General features: G+C 53.5%; 2 protein-coding genes across 4 annotated transcripts; both read left to right on the top strand.

Moving 5' to 3' along the window:
• Positions 1–7,678: 7,678 nt before the first annotated feature.
• Positions 7,679–16,220, top strand: JPH4 (junctophilin 4). Of its 2 annotated transcripts, XM_054577748.1 has the most exons (5): positions 7,679–8,151; positions 8,879–9,650; positions 12,644–12,762; positions 13,080–13,612; positions 14,558–16,220. In XM_054577748.1, exons 1-5 carry the CDS (start codon positions 7,773–7,775, stop codon positions 14,639–14,641), a joined length of 1,887 nt encoding a protein of 628 aa, XP_054433723.1. In that variant the 5' UTR covers positions 7,679–7,772; the 3' UTR covers positions 14,642–16,220. The 2 variants fall into 2 exon arrangements, 1 of the variants encoding a protein (XP_054433723.1); XR_008529503.1 differs by lacking the exon at positions 14,558–16,220 and having other exon boundaries at positions 12,649–12,762; positions 13,080–13,200.
• Positions 16,221–16,478: 258 nt separating this feature from the next.
• On the top strand, positions 16,479–23,959 carry AP1G2 (adaptor related protein complex 1 subunit gamma 2). Of its 2 annotated transcripts, XM_054577839.1 has the most exons (22): positions 16,479–16,540; positions 16,960–17,164; positions 17,587–17,711; positions 17,854–17,995; positions 18,087–18,183; positions 18,347–18,423; positions 18,536–18,631; positions 19,031–19,111; positions 19,395–19,493; positions 19,633–19,688; positions 19,861–19,974; positions 20,126–20,266; positions 20,349–20,403; positions 20,484–20,606; positions 21,266–21,355; positions 21,452–21,579; positions 21,836–21,940; positions 22,278–22,389; positions 22,469–22,604; positions 23,304–23,467; positions 23,672–23,770; positions 23,858–23,959. In XM_054577839.1, the coding sequence occupies exons 2-22, from the start codon at positions 16,961–16,963 to the stop codon at positions 23,957–23,959; spliced, it is 2,346 nt and encodes a 781-aa protein (XP_054433814.1). In that variant the 5' UTR covers positions 16,479–16,540; position 16,960. The 2 variants fall into 2 exon arrangements, with proteins under 2 accessions (XP_054433814.1, XP_054433815.1); XM_054577840.1 differs by lacking the exons at positions 16,479–16,540; positions 16,960–17,164; positions 17,587–17,711; positions 18,347–18,423 and having other exon boundaries at positions 17,886–17,995.
• Positions 23,960–23,997: the final 38 nt, after the last annotated feature.

Genomic DNA, 23,997 nt, shown 5'->3' with positions numbered 1-23,997 from the left:
AGTGACCAACCATTCTGGTGCACGGTGTTCTCGTCTATAAAATGCAGATAACAGTGCCTACCTCATAGGGTTATTGGGAGAATTAAAAGAGACACAGCAAATATAGAACCTAGCAAAGGGCTTGGTACACAGTAAGCCTTCAGTGAATGTCAGTTATTATTAGTATTTTCTCCCACCTAATCTGTAAAACAAGAAGAATCCAGGGCCTAATGTTGCCCTCTTTCTGGGCCACCTAGTCAGTGTCACTTCTGATGCACCCCAGTGCTCACAGGGAGATACTGGGTATACCTCCCCATGAGGGGGCGGGGGTGTTCACTGAGTAGCTTGGGAGGGAGAGGTGCCGGGAGGTAGCTCAGGCCCTTGCCGGGAACTACCAGCTGGGTGAAGGTGTCAGGTATGAAGCTTCCCTCTGTATCTCCCACACCACAAACAGAGGCATGCTGGATGCTCCGTCTTCACTGAAAAAGGAAATCGACCTCAACTTCTCTGTGTCTCACCACGACTACCTATTCCAGGCTGTTGCGAAACTATGAATCGAATAACAAATTGAACAGGTAAATGTGCTTGTGCAGACACAGAGCCTACGGGGACTCAATTCATGGTGTGAACGCCCGTCTTCCTCCACCTAACATTATGCAGGAATACCATCTGGTTTCTATGGTTACCATGAGCAGCCTTGCCCAGGAGGACCTGGAGTGTAAACAGCAGTGAATCTATGGTTGCCATGTCTGGAAGGAGGCACAGCACAAGCCCAAGGGAAGAGAGGGTAGAACACCTGCCGGTTCCTTGGGGCAAATGGAAAAGCCTCTTTTACCTGAAAGTAAATTTCACAGATACAGAAATCTCCCTGCACTTATTTTTGGCACACAGAATTTTAAACTGTCATTTCCGTTTTTCTTCAAAGATGTCACTTTTAAAATATTTTTTCAATCTTTCTGTGTTCATCACAGTCAACTTGTTAATCTGTCTTTAACACGTGCTAATTTCCCCTTTAATAAGGAAGTTCTGTGATAATTAGCAACTGCAGCTGCAAGAGGTGAAATTCCTCCCTGAAAAATAAGGTGGGTGAACTACTATGTCCAGAGTGAACATCAGAAATGAAGAAGCTTAAAGCCAAATGTCCTGTGTTCACATACATCTAATAATTGTAGCTTAACCACTAGGTCTCAATCAGCTGCCTCCTTCTCTTCATGCAGCTTTCAAACAGGGATATGGGTAATGATCACAATTTGCTATATCCTCAAATTATCATTTTTACAAATATAAACCATTATTATGGGATAAAACAGAGTACAAGTATGGGATTTAGAAATGATCAGGTTTTTTGTTTCTTCATATCTGATGTTCTAGATGACTCTGGCCTTGACTCTCAGCCTCTCTAAGCCCCAGCTCCACATCCGCTGTCGGGCCAGCCTGCATTGCTGAGAGAATCTTGGGGCCCTAACTTCACCTCCTATCCACATGTGCACAGGGGCTATGACATAGGGCAAGTTGTGATAATAGACATGGAGCACTGCCCTAGTCAAAAGTAACCTGGCTGGGGTCTCTGCTTTTTGAGCATCTTACCCCTGCCACCACCCATGGCTCAGAGGTACAGCCTCCTAGACCACTGGCCTGGGATCAGCCTCTCTTCCCCTGATGCCTTGATTTTCTGCTCCCTGTACCAGGCATGTTCACCTCAGTGTGAGGCAAAGTACCTCAGTGTGCGCACACATCTAGTGCCGTCCCATGACTGCCCAGGTGGTTAGAGTACTTCCTCACCCCATCCCACTCCAGGAAATATCCAGGCTCTTTCTCTCAGCGCCACTGGATAATGCAGAAGGCCCCACCCCTCAGTCTAACCCCCAAGACCACCCCTGTTTCCATCACCAAGCTGCTCTCTTCACAGCCACCATAGGAAGCAAATGGGCTTAGGAGGGAGGAGGGGTATCAGAAGATGCTGGGAGCAGGCGAAAAGAAGATGCTGGACTTTCAGGGTCATGGATACCCCTTTCAGAACTTCACAAAAGCTATTCTCCTTTCCTGAGGGGGAAAAAATGGACATCCATGCCCCATTTTCAGAGGATTCATAGTCCCTAAGGCCCGTATTTGGGTCCCTGCAGAGAAGGGCAGGGGTCATCAGGCAGGGGAGAACAGCCATCCAGAACATTCTGGAATCATGATCTGATGAGCAGAGGGGAGCTGTGTGTCCAGTTGGCAGTGGCCAGACAGAGGAAATGCAGTGTCTGGCTGGTAGCCATTTTTACCCAGTCTCCCACCATCTCGATCTCTGGCCCCATCCTGACCCCTGGTGGCTGCCCATGGAATGAGGCCAGAGATCTTCCCAAGCTCCTCCCGGCCCTGGCGGCAAGAAGGTAGCTAGCTAATCCCTCCACTACAGGAAGATGAGTTCCCAGCCCCACAGGCCCCAGCTGGGGTCCCCAGGAAGTACCAGCATGTTTCCTAGGGGTCCTTCAGGAGGGGTCACTTCACGGCAATCACAAGGTGCCTTTTCAACATAAGCACAGCAATCAGTCAAACGCATGTATCTGAAGAAAGCATGTTTTTTACCTGTTAAGTTGGCAAATCGGGTGTGCATACATGTTTTACAACTACATATCAATGTAGGTCGTGATAACAAAAGTCACAGGAACGTAAACTGCAGCACAGGGAATATAGTAAATAACATTGTAATAACTATGGATGGTGTCAGACGGGTACTAGACTTAAGGGGATATCACTTCGTAAATTATATAAATATCTAACCACTATGCTGTACACCTGAATCTAATATTGCATGTCGACTGTAATTAAAATTATTTTTAATTTTTTAAATAAAAATTAAAAAGACAGGTCAGAGCACAGTAAGACCAGCCCTCTCATGTACATCGGTGAGAACATAAATTCGTACACCAATTCTGGAAGTGATACTAGCAAAGCAAATCCAAAATCTTACAGAGTGTTTCTATCCTCTGACCCAGTAATTCTACTGTTAAGAATTCAGCTTCAAGAAATCAAGACCGAAGGAACATGATACCTGGAATTTAGAATAAATGGCGGAAGAAAAAACAAGATTAGTCAGAAGTGATCGCTGCTGAAGCCAGGGGACGGCCACACAGGGGTTCTCGGTCCTATTTTTTGTCTGCTTTGGTGTATGTTTGATAAAACATTTTGGTATATGCCATGATAAAACATTTTTAAAAGCATCAGAGATGCAAAAATTTGTATAAAAGATACCAATTTTTTATAGCTAAAATGGTACAAATGGCATAAAAGTGCTATGCTGCAATGGTTAACAAATTATGCTGCATCCAAAGAGTGGAATACTATGAGGCCATTAAAAGTTCAAACATGTTTTAATGACATGGAAAAACGCTTACAGTGTAGTGCAACATGAACAAAATTGTATATGCAACATTTAACTAATTATGTTTAAAAACTGCATAAAAGGGAAGACTATATGAAAACACACTAAAGTGCTTGTTACACAACTGAGACTTTGGGTGATTTTTATTCTTGATATTGTGCTTTATTTTCCCAGTCCTACAATGAGCATTTTGCTTTTATAAATATACCCAATAAGTTGTATTTGTTAAAGCAATACTAACATGGGAATCTGATATATATTCAAAACCAAAGACTGCCATATATTAGCGGTGCAAGAGTGAGCAAATTAATTAATTTCTTGGTCTCAGATTCCTCAACTATAATATTGGCATAACGTCATCATATTTTTCAAGCCACCATTTACTGGACATTTACTATGCACTAGGCAGGCACTATGCCAAGTGCCCCCCCCCCACACACACATATTACCACACATACTACTCATACACGATCATGTCAATCCTCACTATAAGCTCTGGAGTGGATTCTGGTATTCCCATCTTAGAGATACACAAACTGCAGCTCAGAATATTTAGGGACTGTGCTCCGGCTTACCTGGCTAGTCAGCAGTACAGTCAGGGTTCAGACATAGGTCAGCCCATCTTTGAAACCCCAGCTCTTGGGCTCCAGCCTGGGCTGCTCACAGTTACAGTTTTGTTGCGCGGACTGAATGAAGGAATGCAGGTGGAGTGCCACACACAGTGCCTGGCTCCGAGCACAGAGCCGCTCCTTTTAATGCTGCCTCCCTTTTCTGTGACCCACGGACATTGGTAAATTGTAGCAAAACAAACTTGTATGCCCTCATAAAAAAAGGGATTCTGCCCCAAAATAATAGACTACGTAGGACCTGTAGGAACAGACCAGAGGGGGGGAATTGAAGAACTGCCTCACTCAGGGAGCTACGGCAGGGCTGGGACTCTACGTTGCACATGTGCTGGCACAGTCCTGTCGGTGACTCTTCAGGGCTTCATCAGACCCCACACACCTTGATTTGCAGCTCAGAATGCAGCATAGAGTCACTCTACCAACAAGGTGTCACTCTTACCGTCCACTCCCCCTGCCACTTCCTCCCTAAAGAATAGGGCACAGGGCTCACCAGGCCCATAGACGGGTTTTTCCTTTTTTGTTTTCCTTTTTCTTGGAGAAAAGGAGACTATGAAGGCCTGAGCAGGACAAAACACTGCGTGGAGAAGGAAGGCTTGAATATCTAGGAGTGCGCCATGTGATGCAGCTGGGCCTGCCCCCAGAATGCCTTTCTGGATTTTAAATGCCTCTTGCACCAGGAGTCAGCATAAGTTAGGTTCCATCCCTATTCCCTATTTCCACCCCATGAACCTATCATATCACTAACTGCACTAGAATTGCTTGTTACTTGCCTGTCTTCACAGCTAGATAGTAAGCTCCACGAGAGCAGGCACCACAGAGTTCACCACTGTATCTCTAGCCACTGGCAATGTGCCTGGTCCACAGTAAACTATGCAAATGTTTGATAAATGGAAGGAGGAAGGGAGGGAGGAAGGAAGGAACGTTTTCACCACAGATATCTTGTCCCAAGTGGACCCATAGCTGCCCTGTTCCATACTAAGAACTAAAATGTGGTCCCTGCCCTAGGGGCTTAAAATGTTTCTCCAACATCATCATATCCACCTTTAGGGTATCAAAGTGCAAGGGAAATTTGCACTGTTGATTCCAAACCTCATGCTTTTTATTTTACCAAAGTATTCAAAATGGAGCTCCTGAATATAAGGGAGGTTCTTAAGTACATGGAATCCTGGGAGGAATAACGGGGCTCGAAAGGTCTGAAGTCTAGTGTTCTAATCCTAGCTCTGCCACTTCTGCTGTGTGACCTCCAGTGAGTGACTTCCCCTTTTGGGCCTCAGCTCTCTTCTCTGTAAAATGATGGGGTGAACCAAACCTTGTATGAAAATAAAAGCAACTGAGTGCATTTGACTATTTATGCCGTTGAGGGTAATTGGACAGTGTCCTCTTCCTAAATGCTTACGGGCAGCATAGATGCAGCATCTAAGTCAGCTGAGGGGGCAGGGAAGAGAGTATGTGCCTATTTCCAGCTGTAAACAGTAAGGCCCACGATGTGCCACCTTTCTGGTAAATAGTCAGGGAGGGGTGCTAGGCTACAGGGGGTCTTGCCTCAATAAGGGCCCATCCAAACATGCCTATGTGCCTTTGCCTCTAGGTTTGCCAAAGAGAAGACTCTGAAGCCCCAGGACCTTCAAGGCACCACCAAGCATGACCTCCTACTTCCCATCCAAAAACAATATGCCCTCATGCCAGCCCTCCGCCTTCAGAGGAACTACCCAGGGAGAAATAATTGGTGGGGGGTGAAGGATAGCGAGGCCTGGAAACACACTGTTGGTGCCAGGCTTCCTGGCAGGGCCCCATTTCAAGCTTCCTCAGAAAGTGCAGGTGGGGCCTCCTGGTCCCCCTGTAGTCACTTCTTAGGGAGGACGGTGGACTTGGTGAACACAGGTATCAAAGGTTTCCTGCCAACTGGCTGGTTCATCCTTCTCCCCAAAGCCCCACAAACACCACTCCCAGCCCTCCAGCATCTGTTTGGGCTCTTCCTGCCTGGATTTCTATGCCCACATCTGCCCTTCCCCATGCAGAGCTTGCTTTCTCCCTTCACAAGCCTCTCTCTCTCTCTCTCTCTCTCTCTCTCTCTCTCCCCCCTTCTCTCCCTGCCTCCCTCCCTCCCTCCCTCCCGCCCTCCATATATATGTATATATTTCTCCCTCCTTCTCCTCCTCCCCTGCTTCTCTCTACTTTGCCATCCTTCACCAGCCTCAGGATGGGTCTCCCTCCCTTCCTCCCTCTCAGCCAGTGTCTGCCTCTTCAGCTCTCACCCCTGCCCCTCTTTCTTTGTATTCCTCTCGCCCTCTCCTGGCCTCGCCAGCATCTCTCCTCCTCCGCCTGGCTTTGGTCTCCACCAGCCTCCCCATCTTCAGCTCAGTCTCCTCCCCCTTACTCTTCTCCCCTCCCCTCAGCCTCACCCCACTCCCTGCCAGAATCCCAGGGTTTTTTTCCACCGTGGGGGTCTCTGTGCCTCTCATTCCCCCATCTACCTGCCTCTGCCCTCACAGCAGGTTTATCAGGCATCCCTCCTTCCCTGCCTGGGCATTCCCCCCGCCCCCCCCCCCACACCGCTCTCAACGCCCCCGTCTCTTCTTCTGTCTCCTCTCCCCATCCTCTCCTCTCCTGTCTTCTCCCTGCCCCTTTAAATCTGCCTGGCCCAGCCTACCCCGTGATGCTGGGATGGAGCAAACATTGATTTGTGCTGGGATGGAATCGGAATTTTGATATTTTTTTTCTCTCCCAACCATAAGAAGAAAAAATATAATAAAAACACCCCCTCTTGGTAGTCCCCTCTCCCTTCCCGACCAGCTCCCCGCTCCTCTTCCCTATCTCTATCCAAGGCAGAATTTTTTCCCCACACTATTCTCATCTTCCCCCACCCCTGCCACTACCTCGCCGCCCCCCCGCCCCCCCACACACACCACCTGGTCCTCCAGCTGGGGAGAGGGGGACTCTCTCCTACAGCTCCCCCATCTTCGCTCTCTGGGTTGGAGCAGTCTCTCCGGAAGGGGAGGGGGCTTGGCTTGTCGGGCGAGGTGGGAGTGGAGGTATCCTGCCATGGACGCCGTGCCTCGGAGGCAGCCTGAGCCCCAGCCCACATGGTGAGTAACCTACCCACTGCCCCCTGCCTGTCTGCCCATCCCTACCCCCGCGTTTGCCCTGCAGAGCCTTCTCCCATCCCCATCCTTTCCCCCACCGAACCCTCTGCCCACCTTGCTCAGATCTCCCCGCTACATCTTCAAACCCGCGTCCCCCACCCTTTGCCTGGGAAGCCAAAGAATCGGGACAGGGGTTCTGACAGCAGACAGCAGCCAAGGGAGCGATGGCCTAAGACTCTGCCCAGCCCCCTCTCATGATTCTCCCCCCCCCCCCCAAACTGCCATCTACACTCGACACTTTGGGGTTCTAGATTGGAGAAGTGGGACTCCCGCTTGGGGTTGGGAACCTCAAGTCATGGGAGGAGCCCTTAACAAGAATGGAGGAGTGGAGGAGCCCCCGTGCCTCCAAAGCTTAGGAGCGGCTGTAAGATGCTGCCGAAGGTGGGGGGGTTGAGGGCGGTGCTGATGCCCCGGAGCCACTGGGCCAAGGAGCCGCGGGCAAAGAGGAGGGGCCTCGCTCACCACTTCCCCCCTCTTTCTCCGCAGCCACTCAGGATGAGGGTCCGGCCCTGCCAGCCCGCGCTGGGGCCCCCCCGCCCGGCCCCGGTCTAACTGCCCCCGCCCCCAGGCCTCGCCCGGCTCCCAGGCCCCCAGCCGGCTCTCCAGCCCCAGGATGCGCTGAGCCGCCGGGGGGCTGAGGCCGCGCCAACTACATGCATGTCCCCCGGGGGCAAGTTCGACTTTGACGACGGGGGCTGCTACGTGGGGGGCTGGGAGGCGGGGCGGGCACATGGCTACGGCGTGTGCACGGGGCCCGGCGCCCAGGGCGAGTACAGCGGCTGCTGGGCACACGGCTTCGAGTCACTGGGCGTCTTCACGGGGCCCGGCGGACACAGCTACCAGGGCCACTGGCAGCAGGGCAAGCGTGAAGGGCTGGGCGTGGAGCGCAAGAGCCGCTGGACGTATCGCGGCGAGTGGCTGGGCGGGCTGAAGGGGCGCAGCGGCGTGTGGGAGAGCGTGTCCGGCCTGCGCTACGCCGGGCTCTGGAAGGACGGCTTCCAGGACGGCTACGGCACCGAGACCTACTCCGACGGAGGTGCGGGGCCCGGCCCACTACTGTCTGTCTGCTCGTCCGCGTACGCCTCCCAGTCGGTCTGGCCCGCGTATGCCTTCCCCCGCCATAGCCCACCCCCACCCCCACACCCCGCTCTTTCCCCATACGCCATCCCCATCAACACGCACCCCTGCGCCCGTCTTCCTGCCCTCTCCTCCCACCATGGCACACGCCTTGCTCATTTGTCTGCCCCCAGCCTGCTTTTCTCTCTCCCCAATCTACCTGTCCCTCACCGCCGCATCCCCCCTCCATCCGCCTGACCCTCACACACCCCATCTGCCAGCCTGTTACACCCCTCTCCTCTGCCGGTCCTACACACCTGCCCCACCTGTCCCTAACACCTCTGCTCTGCCTGTCCCCTCCCATTTCCTCAGTCGGCTTGGCCCATCCTAGCCCTGTTTGTCACATGGCTCTCTTATACACCCAGTCAGCCTGTCCCTCACACCCTCCGGACTGCCTGTCCTCCACACACCCCAGCCTGCCTGCTTCTCCCCTTTCTGTTGTCTACCTGCACTGCCCAAATCCACAGATCTCCTGCTACTTGTCTTCCTTTACTCCGCTTTTCCACACCTTCCCACCCAACCTGGCCTGTCGCCAGCCCTAGTGCCTTTTCCCGACCTCCACGCTAAGGCTTCCAGGGGTGCTTGGAGCCTGGGGTGCAAGGAGCAGCAGGTCCTGACACTTTCTCCCCCTCCTACCCCGTCTGCAGGCACCTACCAGGGCCAGTGGCAGGCCGGGAAGCGCCACGGCTACGGGGTGCGCCAGAGCGTGCCCTACCATCAGGCGGCGCTGCTCCGCTCGCCCCGCCGCACCTCTCTGGACTCGGGCCACAGCGACCCCCCAACGCCGCCCCCGCCCCTGCCCCTGCCAGGCGACGAGGGGGGCAGCCCGGCCTCTGGTTCACGGGGAGGCTTCGTGCTGGCCGGGCCCGGAGACGCTGACGGCGCGTCCTCCCGCAAGCGCACCCCCGCGGCCGGCGGCTTCTTTCGCCGCTCGCTGCTGCTTAGCGGGCTCCGCGCGGGCGGGCGCCGCAGCTCCTTGGGCAGCAAGCGGGGATCCCTGCGTAGCGAGGTGAGCAGCGAGGTGGGCAGTACAGGACCCCCGGGCTCCGAGGCCAGCGGGACCCCAGCCCCAGCGCCGCCTGCCCTCATCGAGGGCTCAGCCACTGAGGTGTATGCGGGCGAATGGCGCGCCGACCGGCGCAGCGGCTACGGCGTAAGCCAACGCTCCAACGGGCTTCGCTACGAGGGCGAGTGGCTGGGCAACCGGCGTCACGGCTACGGGCGCACCACCCGCCCCGACGGCTCCCGTGAAGAGGGCAAGTACAAGCGCAACAGGCTGGTGCACGGGGGGCGTGTGCGCAGCCTCCTGCCGCTGGCCCTTCGGCGGGGCAAAGTCAAGGAGAAGGTGGACAGGGCTGTCGAAGGCGCCCGCCGAGCAGTGAGCGCTGCACGCCAGCGCCAGGAGATCGCCGCTGCCAGGTGGGCATCGGGTGCAGAGGCCAAAGCTGGGCTAAGGGGAGAAGATACCCTCGGGACAGGGAAGGGGGTTGGTGCCTAAAAGAGGATCGGGACGCGTGGCCTAGGGCCCAGTGGGGAAGAGCAGGCCAAAGGCCAGGCAGTTGTAGTCCTGAGTGCTCGGAGTGTTTATGTCTGAGGCTACAGGTGGATATAGGTGTAACTGTGAGTGGCTGGGTATTTGAGGGAAGCCATGTTAGATTTTAAGCGTGTCTCATTGTCCTTTATGGGGACATGTGTCATTGTAAGTGGGATGCAATGAGCGCTGCCTTTTGCAGGCCCAGAAACCTCTTAGAACTCAGGCACGTCCCTAGCCTTCCTCTTCCTGCTGCTAATCCAGCCTCCAGGCCTCAGGCAGAGAGCAGCAGCCCTGGGCAGGGGGCCGGAGGGTGTATTCCTAACCACAGCCCAGCCTGCCCACAGGCGGGTATCATTAAAACCTGGGGTCTTGGCGAGGTCTAGTTTGTACAGCTGACCTCTCCACCTAAAAAGAGAGTCCCCTCTTAGTTTTACCTCCTCTGCCTCCCGTTCTTTACCCAGTGATAAAGATTTCAGGGGAGGAGACTTGCCAGTAAATGAAATTGTTTTTTTCTGTAAATCAGATTGCATTTCCATGCATCAGGAATCTTGTTATTTAAAGCAGTGCTGTCCAGTAGGAATATAATGTAAGCCAAATGCATAATATTAAATCTCCTAGTAACCATAAGGAAAAATAAAAAGAAATAGATGAAGTGAATTTAAATAATATTTTTATTTAAACTAATATATCCAAAATGTTATCATTTCTACCTATAATCAATATAAAATTATAAATGAGATATTTTACATCCCCCTTTTTTACTAAGTCTTTGAAATCTAGTGTATATTTTATACTTACAGTATATCATTTCAATTCAGGCTGGCCACATTTTAAGTGCTTAATAGCCTACATATGGCTTGTGACTACTGGAGTAGAAAACCCAAATCTAGAGAAAGCCAAAAATCCATTTGTAATGAGATTCATAGGTCCCTGATTTATGCAATTCACCCATATGAAGTTTTATGTATTAGATTTTTATTTAAAGGGGAGGGCACAGTTCAAGGATTTTGTTTAATTTTGAGACTATTTCAGAGGATAAGAGTTTAAGATATGTCTAAATACACCTCAAAGGATTGGTAATGGGCGACAAGATGTGTGTGCTTGTGTGTGTACATGTCACATCCAGAGTACGTGCCTGAGCCAGAGAACGTCGATCTGTACACATATCTGAGCATCTGGGGGGTTAGAGTTCAGGGCCTTAAGCCAGGGAACGGGGAAGGCAAAGCACCAGGGAGCACTTTCTGCTAGATAGAGAATGGGCATGTGCAGGAAAAACTGATTTCAGTAGCTACAGGATCAGGCAGTGGGAGGAGTCTGGTTAGTCTCCCCAGCAACAGGCCTGGCAAACCTGATTGGCTGTGAGCTGCCATGGAAACAGCAGAGCCCCAGAGGCAGGTGCCTCTGCCAGGTAGCCTGAGCTTGGCCTGATGCCTAAGTACAGACTGGATCTACTGCCTAGGACTTGATCATCCATACCCTCCCAACTCAAAAACACAGGCCCTTGTCAGTGTTGCAGTTTCTTTATCGCCATTCGAACTCGATGTAACATGAGACTGTGATCTTCATCCCCTGCCCTAAACAGAGACCAGCTCAGAATCAGGACAGGGGTAGTCGTATTCACGTAGAGTCTGAAAGCCCTAAGAAGGAAGAACAGCATTATCTGAGTTCCTCCAAGTAGGCTTTAGAGGTCCTTGACCCACCAGGTTGGATGGGAGGAGGCTGGCCATATCTTCCAAGGTACATACAGGACAGGTGGACCCAAGTCTGCAGTGGACACCGCCACCCTCCTCCCTACCCTCGTACCCAGACTGCCTTCCTGGGCCAGATGAAACAGGCCTAGGGCCAGAGGAAGTCATGGATCTCGAACCATGACAAGTATATAAGTCAGGATTACAGAACTAATTTAATGATTACAAGCAAAGATTGAAAGGGAAGGGAAAATTGAGAAAGAGTCTGACAGCAGAGGGAGGACTTGGAAACAACAGTAGGGAAAGGATTGATAATGCTTCAAGGTAACCTGTACCTAAGGAGCAGGGTGGGGTAGGAGGAGGTTTTGTAGAAGAGAGACTAGGAGCTTAACCATAAGGTATAATCACAGTGGTGAGAAAGCATGCATGTTGGCAAGGGAGAGGAAATAGATAATAGCAGAAAGGGGAGACCCACCCTCACTCCATGTCCAGAGTTCAGAAAGATGAGGCAGGGTGGAAGGCAGTCACAGCGAGCAAGGGAGGGGAACGATGTAATAACAGAAGAGGCTGAGGAAAAGCAACGTGTGAGATTCTCATGTCAGGAAATTTGCAAAGAGGGGGAGGATTCAGTAAGGGCTAGCAGCAGTGAGGGGAAGCGGGGCGAAGGCCCCGGCCATGGGGAAAGAGTGGCTAAGAGCAAGGGCAGGGGATGAAGCTGTTACAAGGGCAGGACTGAGGTACAGGAAAACACCCAGGACCCCACAGAGAGCTGTGTGACCCCTGGGAGTATGAGAGGAATTGTTAACAGGAGGTACCAACCGCAAAGCGGGCGGGCAGGCATAGCTTATAAGCACCAAGCAGGTGTGTCTGCAGAGGGATGTGCTAAGAGAGTGAGGGCTCAGTTGTCAGTGGGAAGGGAGCAGGTCAGGAATGGAATAACAGAGTTGAGGGCAGCTGGGGAAGGCCTGGCCCTGCAGCTTAAAGAAGGGAAGTGTGACTGCAGGACGTAATGGTAGAAGGCTGTGAGAGGACCAGGAGGGTGTGACGACATTAGGCACGGCCCTGGTCTAGGAGAGGAAACTGCAGGCCAGCTCCCCTGCTGGGTGGGGGATGTGCTGTGGTGGGGACATGGGCCAGGGGCTGGAGCATCTTTGCGGGTCTGCTAAGTCCCTGTCCCTGGAACCTGACAGGGCAGCAGACGCCCTTCTAAAGGCAGTAGCAGCCAGCAGCGTTGCTGAGAAGGCTGTGGAGGCTGCTCGAATGGCCAAACTGATAGCCCAGGACCTGCAACCCATGTTAGAGGCCCCAGGTGAGGCATGGACAGCCTGGGGTGGGGGGTTGGCCCCCTGGGGAGCTGGAGGGGAAAGGGGAAGGGAGTCTCCACAGGAGGCTACGAATGGGAAAACCAAGATATGAAGGTCTGAGGGGACAGAGGGTGGCAGGATAGGGAGTTCTGGGAATCGGTAATAGGGTAACAAGGACAAGGGACTGGGGTCTTGCAATGAGAGGCTATAAGCCTGGGAATACCGAAGGCCTGGGAGGTGCCCGGCCAAGGGTAGAAAGCTGGAGATTTTGCAGTCCCAGGCCAGTTAGGCCCCCTCTCATTCTTAGCTATCCCTGCCCCAGGCCGCAGACCCAGGCAGGACTCAGAAGGTTCTGACACAGAGCCCTTGGATGAAGACAGCCCTGGGGTGTACGAGAATGGACTTACTCCCTCAGAGGGCTCTCCTGAACTGCCCAGCAGTCCTGCCTCCTCCCGCCAACCGTGGCAACCCCCTGCCTGCCGGAACCCACTGCCTCCTGGAGGGGACCGGGGTCCCTTCTCCAGCCCCAACGCTTGGCCTGGGAAGTGGGGATGCCCAGGTGAGCAGGCAGAAGAACTAGCTGGCTATGAGGCCGAGGATGAGGCTGGGATCCAGGGCCCAGGACCCAGAGCTGGTTCCCCACTCCTTGGAGGCTGCAGTGATAGTTCCGGAAGTCTCCGAGAGGAGGAAGGGGAAGATGAAGAGCCGTTGTCCCCCATGAGGACCCCAGGGGCCTTGGCGCCTGAGCCCATGGCCACACCCATCCTGAGGGGCCCATCCTCAAGGGGTCCTGAAGCTGGGTGCCTGATGGAAGAGCTTGAGGAGCCAGCTGCGACCGAGAGGCCCGCCCAGCCGGTGAGACAGACACCTTCCATCCATCCCCCTTTGCGCCCTCTGAGTCTCAGCTCCTTTCTGGCCCCTCTTCTCCTCAAAGCCTTGCCTCTCATCCTTTCCAGACCTCTCTCTGATACCCGGAGGGACTTTAATTTGGATTCAGCTTTCTCTCTGCCTGCTCAGTCTTAAACTATATACTACCTCAAAAAAATTTTTTTTAATTTGAGAGCTGGAAGAAACCTTAAAGATCTTCATGTCCAACTCCTTGTTTTGACAGAAAGGGAAACTGAAGCCCAGAGCACTTAAAGTAACTTGCCCAAGGTTACAGACTAATAATGAACAATACAGCCAGAACATCTTTCCCTGTTCTTCCATATCATTTCTAGCTCCCAGTTTCCTACTCCACCCCCACCCCCACCTCCACACTTTCTCTCTTTGGGGCCCAGAAATAAAAAAGGAAAAGCTTGTTCCCTCCCTACTCTGACTCTCCCTCCCTCTCCTGGGAAGAAGAGAAATAGGAAAAAAAGTCAGAAAACCAGGAGGGGTGGAGTTTCCCCAGAACCCTCTACTCTGATTGGACTGCAGACCTCTGTTTCCTAGCAACCACATCCTCACCCCTTCATCCCTCTCTGTTTTACTGCAGTACCGCCTGCTGCTGCCAATCAATGTATGCTACTAAGGCCAGGCACCTTCTGCCTAGGCCACGTGACGTGCTGGTGGGAGCGGAGTGGAGGGAGGAAGGGCTGTTTCTGTCTTGAGGGAGCCTGAGGGAACATGTGGCCCTGGCTGGGAGGTGAGGGGAATTTTGCAATCCAAAACAAATGTTGGTGATCCCCCCTGCTCTGGCCTCTGAGGAGAGGTGCCTGGGACCCTCCAGCTTTGCCACTTCGGCCAGGGCAGGAAGGTGGGATCTGTCGCTGGACCTGGTCCTCAGGGACTGAGACTGCATTTCTCCTGTCTCTCTAGGGAGCTGCCAATCCCCTGGTGGTGGGAGCCGTGGCCCTCCTGGACCTCAGCCTGGCATTCCTGTTCTCCCAGCTCCTCACCTAAGGCTCCTGCCTGGCCTAATTCTGGCTTCGGTTGCTGCCTCTTCACTCCTTTGACCTGCCTTGTTCTCTTTTCCTTCTTATGCTTGTTTTTTCTCCTTTCTTTCTCTTCTCCCTTTCCTTTCTGTCTCCCTTTGTTTTTGCCTCTTGCTTTTTCTTTCCTGCTCTCCTTTCAGATTCTCTCATTTATTCTGGATCTGTCTCTGTCTTCCTCACTCCATTCCCCACCCCAACCCCTCCTTTCTCTAGATTGTTTACATATGAAGGGCTTTTCTTGCTCAGAGTTGCTCTCTTCTCTGAGACACACAAATCTAAGTCAGACCATTGCCCCACACCCTCCCCACCTTTTCTTTAGACCTGAACTTGGATGAGGGTGGGGGTTTGGGTTTGATATCATGCGGAGTCTCCTGGAAGCTATGTAGAAAGGAGGAAGAAAATAGAGGAGTGACCATACTGGGCAAGGCACCGGTCGAGCTGCTCTGGCTCCCTAACCCAGGGGCCTGGTGTCTCTCTGAGGCCTAGGAAAAAAGCTGGCGGAGGTACAGCTGTGGTCTCTGACTTTGGAGGTTCTTATCTCCCCTCCAAGCACTGAGATAGATTCTTGCCTAATTCCACCCTTCCCTGAAAGAGATATGAAGGGAAATGAAAGCTAGAATGACTCCCTAGCATCTCCCACTTCCCTCAACATTTCCCTCAACAGCCAGCCCCTCATACGACCCCCTAGGGTGGCACGCCATGTCAAGAACAACGTGTAAAGGAAAAAAAGAGCCCAGGGCAGCCAAGTCCACCCACTGATCTCCCCCACCCTTCTCCCTTCCCTAAAAGTTTATTTGGTTGGTCTGGACTCACTTGTGGCCTTTGGTTAAGGTCTATGGGGCCTGAAGAAGACATTACTAGAGGGTTAGAGGCACTTGAGCAAGGACCCCGCTCCCCAACTCTGGCAGTTGTGTTGGGGGAGGCAGTTTTGGGAAATGGAACAAGACCAGTTAACAGGAACTCACAGGGCAGCAAAAGTTGTAACAAGCTTAATCTCGAAAAGGGTTATATTTTTTCCCTGCATCATATCAGAATAGTGTGCAATGGGTAAACAGAAGGAGGGGATCACAGGAAGCCAATCTATCACACATTTTCCAGGCAGGGCAGAGGTGGGAGTCAAACTGGGGTGTGAGGTGGGTGGAGAGGAGAGCCCTGTTTGAGGTTGTGGCTGATCCCTGGCACTAACTTTTCCCCTGGGGGCAGGAAGCCCTAGGAAGAGGGGGCTGCAAGGTCCCCAGGGGATCTTTCCTCCTTCCCCCTGCATGAGGCAGAGGCAAGCTGCCTGCCAAACCCCTCCCTCAAGGAATGGCCTTGCCTGGGAATGCCCACCACACACCCCCTCTTCTTTTTTCTAGTCAAGCTCTGTTTACTCCTTGGACTGCCTCCCTCCTTCTTCTCCTCTCAACCTTTACTTCTGATTTCTATTTCATGGAATTTGGGACTGAAGTTAAACTACAACAGTGCCGCCAACACCAAGTCTTGCAGGAAAAAAATACAAAGAAATTTAACAAAAAAAAAATATATTAATAAAAAAGTTCTAAAAAGGGGGGGATTGTCATCTCCTGTGAGGTGCGATGGCTTCAAACCCAAGCTCTCTGAGGATGCAGGGGTGGTGAGAATGTACCACAAGCCCTCTTGGGGAACCCCAGGCCTGTTAGGCAGTCTCCGACCCCTATGTAGTTAGAGTGTTCCAACAGTCTCAGGCCTGAGTTCAGACGACTCTAGACGGCTCCGCAGGGCGGCCCAGGAGGGGCGGGGTCCCGTGATGGGGGCGGGGAGAGGGAAGGACCAGACTAACACCAACCCCCGCCCGGCCCTGTACCAGGAAACGCCGGGGGGACAGGAACGGAGTAGATCCAGAAGCCAGGTGAGGCTAGCGTCCTGTTGTGGGGAAGGGGCGCCTAAAATGAGAACCTGGGGAGGAACCCCGCGGAAGAACTAGTGAAGGGGCCTGGAAGGAAAGGAACAGCTGAGCCAGGGATGGGGAACCAGTGGGGCGGAGGGGGGACAAATAGGCGGGGTTCCGGCGCAGGCTCAGTAGGGAAGTGTGCCGGGTTGGACGGGGACGCATGCGTGGTGGCGTCTCCGGCGGGGAGAAAGGGGCGGGGTTTAGAGACCTGCCGGGAAAGGTGAATGTGAGTTCATTGTGGAGTAGCCTGGAGACCCCCCCGCCTTCAGGATCTTGGTACAGGGCAAACCTGGACAGAAAAGCTAGACACTCCCGGCCAGAGAGGGTTAAAAGCCTCTCCATTCTCGGGCTGTATTCCCCCCCCCTTCCCCGCCCAGGATGGTGGTGCCTTCGCTGAAGCTTCAAGATCTAATCGAAGAGATTCGCGGGGCCAAGACCCAGGCCCAGGAGCGGGAAGTGATCCAAAGGGAGTGTGCCCACATCCGGGCCTCCTTCCGCGACGGGGACCCTCTGCAGAGGCACCGCCAGCTGGCCAAACTGCTCTATGTCCACATGTTGGGCTATCCTGCCCACTTTGGACAGGTACTGGTCAGGGATGCCTGCCTTCTGAGTTTGATGAGGGAGGCTAGTGGGGCAGGGCCTTGGACCTGCTCACCTATTCGTGCCCCTATTTTTTAATACTGCTATGTTCTGAGCCCTCACAGCATGCACTGCAGATCTCCTCCCCCATGACAATCCCTGTTAGTTGTCAGCTGTACTGAACCCTTCATTCTCTGGCCAGCCCCGTTCGAGGCACCTCCTTCTCTCCCATTCTCCTCAACTCCTATTACCTTGAAACTACCCACTAACTCTGAATCGTCTAAGCCTCTCCTTTTGTTGTTCGGAAGGTGATGGGATATGGTGCCCCCACGAGCTAGCCTGGTGTTAAGGAAGAAGATAGAAAAGAGTTGTTAGTGTCTCCGGTTTCACTCCTCTCCCTTCCTGGTCTGTCCCTTCCCCTGTAGATGGAGTGCCTGAAACTGATTGCCTCCCCCAGGTTCATAGACAAGAGGGTGGGCTACCTGGGTGCCATGCTTCTACTGGATGAGAGACAGGATGCCCACCTGCTCATTACCAACAGCATCAAGAAGTAAGAGGGTCTTGGGAAGCACTTGGGATCAGGGAGATGGGAGAGTGGGGAACTGAGGAATCCCAGGAGAATGCTTGCTGTAGCCACTGAAAGGACTGAATTTCCCAGAGGCTTCACAGACTGTCCTCCCAAAACTCTGCAGTGACCTGAGCCAGGGTGTTCAGGCAGTTCAAGGCCTGGCCCTGTGCACTCTGAGCACCATGGGCTCTGCTGAGATGTGCCGAGACTTGGCCACTGAGGTGGAGAAACTGCTCCTGGAGCCCAGCCCTTATGTACGCAAGAAGGTGAGAAGGTGGGACTGCAGGCACCTGCCCCTCCAGAAACTGTCCCTTTGGCCATGTGGCAGGTCCATCCTGAGCCCCCTGACTTCTGCAGGCTGTTCTGACTGCCGTGCACATGATCCGAAAGGTCCCTGAGCTCTCTGACATCTTCCTCCCAGTTTGTGCCAAACTGCTTCATGAACGCCACCACGGTAAGGCCACAGGGCTGCCCATTCCCTGCCTCAGCTCTGGCCATGGCCAAAGGTGGAAAATGGGACAGGAACCTTAACTCATTAGAGAAGGGTAGTATGTGAACACACAGTAGACTCCCCTGTGCCCCTGGCCCAGCATTCACTTCCCCTGCCCTGACACCAGGCGTCCTGCTGGGCACCATCACGCTGATCACAGAGCTCTGCGAACGAAGCCCTGCAGCCCTCAAGCATTTTCGAAAGGTGGGCTGGTGAAGGGACAGACCCTGGGCCAGGAAAAGAGGGGCAGTGGAGGGGGGCTGAAAGTTGAGAAGATTAGGAAGAATGCCCAGATAAGGCTGTGGCCTCCCTCCAGGTGGTGCCCCAGCTGGTACGGATCTTCCGGACTCTGGTGACAACAGGACACACCACAGAACACAGCGTATCTGGAGTCAGTGACCCCTTCCTACAGGTGGGCTGATCCTTCTCTGCTGTATCCCTGGAACAAGAGCTTGGATGTAAGCCCATGGCCAGTGGTCACCTCCCAGAGAAGACTCTGACTCAGTGTCTTGGGCAGGGTGGCAGACACAGGACTGCCCAGGACCGGTGAGGGAAGGTATGCCTGAAGGTCAAAAAATCCAGTGTAGTAACAATAAAAAACAGCCTGCCCCCAAATCCTTTAGCCTCCCATACCTCTGATCCCCTCCCGGGGTGCAAGGGACCTGCAGAGGGGAGGCAGAGGGGCAGGGAGGCTCTAGGAAGCCAGCCTGACCCTTCCCGAGGCTCTCCTCGATGTCAGGTTTTTCACTTCATCTCCAGGACTCCTTGCCCTAAGAACTCCTCCCCCTCTCAACCCTTAACTCAACCTCAGGTCCAGATACTTCGTCTGCTTCGGATTCTGGGCCGGAACCACGAGGAGAGCAGTGAGAGCATGAATGACTTGCTGGCCCAGGTAGGGGACTGGGGAGGGACGCTGGTTAAGTGTGCTGCTCTGTCCCACCAGCTGTGGGCATCCGTAATGTGACAGCTTATCATGAGGTGGCCATATAGTCACATTTCCCTCCAGAGTGTGATCTCCATGAGGACAGGGACACAGTTTGTATGGTGGCCCCTGGTACATAGTGGGTGTGGGCTCAGGGGAACTTTGTTAGGGGGTTGAGTATTGAATGATATTGTGGAGACCTGAGGAGAGGACAGAGCCCCATTTACATGCATCTTCTCTCCCATCCACTCAGGTGGCCACTAATACAGATACCAGCCGAAATTCAGGCAGCGCAGTCCTGTTTGAGACTGTGCTCACCATCATGGACATCCGCTCGGCAGCTGGCCTCCGGGTATCATCTCATGCCTCTCCCATTGTAGCCCCACCCACCCACCCCAGCCCAGGAGACAGGACCAATGCCAGGCTGTCCCTACTCCTGAATGAGCAGAGTGCTCCTTCCCTAACTGTCCCAAACCTCTGCCTCCCATTAGGTTCTAGCTGTCAACATTCTTGGCCGCTTCCTGCTCAACAGCGACAAGAATATTAGGTATTATATTCCAGGTGTCTGGCTGCGTTGTGCCACTGAGCCCCGGGCCCTCTGCCCTCCTTCTTCCGGAGTCTCCCAATTCATTCCTATCCCTGTACTCGGGGCAGAATGATGCGGGGAGGTGGGGGGGCCACTGGCCATGGCATGATGGGGCTTCTCTCATTCTGTCCAGGTACGTAGCTCTGACATCGTTGCTGCGACTAGTGCAGTCTGATCACAGTGCTGTCCAGCGACACCGGCCCACTGTAGTAGAATGTCTTCGGGAACCTGACGCCTCTCTCAGCCGGTGAGCAAGGCAGAGGGCCATGCTCCTGGTGGCCAAGACCTGGACCAGCTCAGAGCAGCTGGAGTAAGGGGACTAGGGACTAGAGGACAGGTACCTGGGGAAGGGGAGGGCCTAGGCTACCTCATACAGACCCACATCTTCCTCCTGCCAGGAGGGCCCTGGAACTGAGCCTAGCTCTGGTGAACAGCTCCAACGTGCGGGCCATGATACAAGAGCTTCAAGGCTTTCTGGAGTCCTGCCCCCTTGATCTACGGGCAGACTGTGCCTCAGGCATCCTGCTGGCAGCAGAGAGGTGAGGTGACAGGTGCCCAGGAGGCAGAGAGGGTAGAATCTGGGGAGGGTCAGTGCCGGGGCTGAAATGCCATGTCCCCTAGGTTTGCCCCAACCAAGCGATGGCACATAGACACCATCCTGCGAGTGCTGACAACGGTGAGGCGGGGGCCGGTCTGAGAGCTGGGCGGGAGTGGACAGGGCTCACCACACTGACTTGGCCACATTCACTGCTCCAGGCGGGTGCCCATGTTCGGGATGATGCAGTGGCCAACCTGACCCAGCTGATTGGCGGCGCCCAGGAGCTACACGCCTACTCTGTGCGCCGCCTCTACCGTGCCCTGGCACAGGACATCTCCCAGGTACTGTTCCCACCACCCAGGCGCAGGCTCCTTAAACCTGGTTCCCAATAGTTTTTCCCTCAAAATCACAGCTCTCTACTTAGTGGAGTAGACATTCAAGGACAGAGCCCTGTTTTGAGTTAAGAACTCTTGGACTTCTCTTCCTGATTTTGGTACCTAAAGTCTCTGTAAGCAGATGACTAATTTAACTTTCTTTATGCTCAGAGCACTCAGCTTGGTACCCTGTCCGCTCCCCAGAGCTGTTTTGCAGATCAAATGAGATCAGTAAAAGCTTTCTGCACATATTAGATTTTATTATTACCTAAATGCTGAGTGAATTAACAGATGCCAGCCAGTATCTCTATCCCCCTTTCCATAGTACTTAAGTGGGATGGGCAGAAACCATCCACCCCTTCTCAAGGGAGGGACCCTCATTTCATCCACCCTGCCCCCATTTTGGTTAGGTCGTGTAGTTCTGATGCTGAACCACCAGAGGGCAGAGGAAGCCCAGGAGCCAGAGCAGTGGGGGAACAAATTATAACTGCCCTTCCAGCCGAGACCCTTCACTTTCCCCACCTCTGCAAGCCCCACCTTCTCTGCACTGCCTAAAGGATGTCACAGGGTCTGGAAGTGAGGAGGGGACCCAGACACTGGCCCAGCCTGTTTCTTATCCCACGCAGCAACCACTGGTGCAAGTGGCAGCCTGGTGCATTGGGGAATACGGGGACCTTCTGCTGGAGGGGAGCTGTGAGGAAACTGAGCCACTTCAGGTGAGACCTGCATTGAGGGTAAACTGAGGAGGGACTGGTCAGGGGAGGCAGGACTGGTCCCAGGGTCACTACCTGTGCCCCCAAACCCCCACAAAGGTGGAGGAAGAAGAAGTGTTGGCGTTACTGGAAGGGGTGCTGCAGTCCCATATGTCCCTGCCAGCCACCCGAGGATACGCCCTCACAGCCCTTATGAAGCTTAGCACCCGGCTTCGTGGGGACAACAAGTAAGAAGGGGTCCCAGCCCCTCCCAGAGACCCTCTTCTTGGTGCCTTCAGTGGGAGATGTCCTTTCACTGTGCCCACCTTTTCTAAGTATCTCTCCAAGCACACACCCCAATACCCCCAATCCTTAGGGTTTTCCTTTTGAGCCAAGTATCCTGGGTATCTCCTTGCTCTATGGAGCCTCTCCCTTCTCTGCCACATCATGGAGTTGAAGGGCAAGGCAGACTGCCATTCCCACTCACACCATTCTGTGGCCCAGCCGCATCCGCCAGGTGGTGTCCATCTATGGAAGCTGCCTCGACGTGGAACTGCAACAGCGGGCTGTGGAGTACAACACACTCTTCCAGAAGTACGACCACATGAGGTGCGGTTGGCACTCTGCCTCAGCACAGGACCCAAACTCCTGTCCTCTCTCCAAATGTCCTCTTCCCAAAGTCCCGTTCTGGGTACAAGGGTCTCAACCTCACCCGTGCCCTCCTCATCCACTGTCCGAGCCTCACCCACAGTTCAGTGAAGATAAGCTGGCTTCCAGGCCTTGCTCATCTGGAAACCAGCAAGTGTGCCATCTTAGCAATCAGAGGGGCACTTCCAACCCACCATGTGCCCTGGGCTCTCCATGCTTTTACCCCCGCCCCCCACATGCCCCTTGTAAAAAGCACAGGCTCCACCCAGAGGGACACACCCACATTCCATCCCCTCAGGGCTGCCATCCTAGAAAAGATGCCTCTTGTGGAACGAGGTGGCCATCACGTTGACGTTGAGGAGGAAGCAAAGGAAAGCAAAGAAGCAGCCCCTGTCTCCACAGATCCCCAGGTAAGACCGGAAGCCCCTGGGGGAAGAGAACTTGGTCGGGCTTCCGTTCCCAGCCTTGGTCCCCTGCCCTTTCCCCCAGGCCTCAAAGCTCTTGGATCTGTTAGATCTCCTGGACGGCACTTCTGGGGATGCCCAGCAGCCTCCCGCTCTCGATCCCTCCCCAGAAGGCACTTTAATACACCTGCTGGACCTTCCCTGTGCACCCCCAGCCCCAGGTAAGCCTCAGTAAACAGGAGATGTCTTGGGGGTGCTTAGAAATGTGCGCCTTCTCCTTAGCCAAGGACCGAGGTTCAGGTACTGTCTTTTCTGCTGTGTGCCCCCATCACGTCCCCATTGTAGGAGGTAAAAGCCTTCTTTAAATCTTGTAGTCCCTTCCTGGACACCCTTTGATGTCTTCGCTTTGTTCCAGATGCCTTACCCTGACCTGCGGGCCTTGCTTCCCCTCCAGCCCATCTCCTATGCTTTCCTACTACTCACTCCACTGGCCCCCTCTCAGCTCCTCAGACCCTCTCGCCTCAAGCCCTTGGCAATTCATGTTCTTTTTACATGGAACAGTCTTTCCCTAGCACATCAAATGACTGACTTATTTTCCTTCTTCATGCCTCAGCTAAAATGTCAGCAGGCTCAGCTAAAATGTCAGGTACTTCCCCTACCACTCCTGTTTTAGTTAGTTCCTCCCAGTTATTCTGGCCTAGTTTATTTCCTTCTAGCACCAGTTACAGTTTGTGATTATCTTGCTTTCTGGTTTATTTTCTCCCCCAACTAGACTGTCAGCTCCAACTTCTTGTCCATTTTGTCACTAACATCTCAAGTAGTGCCCTGCACCCGATGAGTGCTCACTTAATTTTTGTTGAATAAATGAACGAACTCATCTTTGGCCCATGCAGTGAGCTGTTTCTCTCTCCCCACTCTAGCTCCCATCCCAAATCTCAGAGTGTTTGAGCGTGAAGGACTACAGCTGAATCTGTCTTTTGTCAGACCTCCTGGGACCCCTGCTTTGCTCTTAATCACTGTCACCGCTACCAACGCCTCAGAGGGTGATGTCACCCACTTCGTTTGCCAGGCCGCTGTGCCCAAGGTTTGTAGGAGACCAGGATTCAGAGGTGGCCAGGACACTCCAGGAGAAAAGGCCACTAAGTAGAGGCGGTGGGTGGGAATGAGATGAGAAGGGAGTAACATGCAGAGGCGAACACTTGGGGAGCTGTGGGAAGAGGATTCGAAACTACTGGGTGCGCAGAGCTTGCCTGAACCGAGCTAGCTCTGCTCAACCTCCTATGTTCAGAGTTTCCAGCTGCAGCTACAGGCTCCCAGCGGAGACACAGTTCCAGCTCAGGGTGGCCTTCCAATGACCCAGCTTCTCCGAATCCTCAATCCTAACAAGGTGAGCTCCAGGAGCCCCCTGTGGATAAGACCCAGGGAAGGGAGAAATCATCCATACTAACCCTGGTCTCCACTCTCCTACCCCTAGGCACCCTTGCGGTTAAAGCTGCGTCTCACCTACAACCACTTTGGTCAGTCGGTGCAGGAGGTTTTCGAGGTGAACAACTTGCCTGTGGAGACATGGCAGTAACTCAGCCTCCACTCAGCCTGAAATTCTCATGTGTCCCA

Source organism: Pteronotus mesoamericanus, unplaced genomic scaffold (assembly GCF_021234165.1).
Source record: "Pteronotus mesoamericanus isolate MK-2021 breed Mesoamerican mustached bat unplaced genomic scaffold, CSHL_Meso_final contig_46, whole genome shotgun sequence".
Lineage (NCBI taxonomy): Eukaryota > Metazoa > Chordata > Mammalia > Chiroptera > Mormoopidae > Pteronotus > Pteronotus mesoamericanus.
The sequence above is the reverse complement of the archived record's forward strand: the minus strand, read 5'-3'. Positions and strand labels throughout refer to the sequence as shown.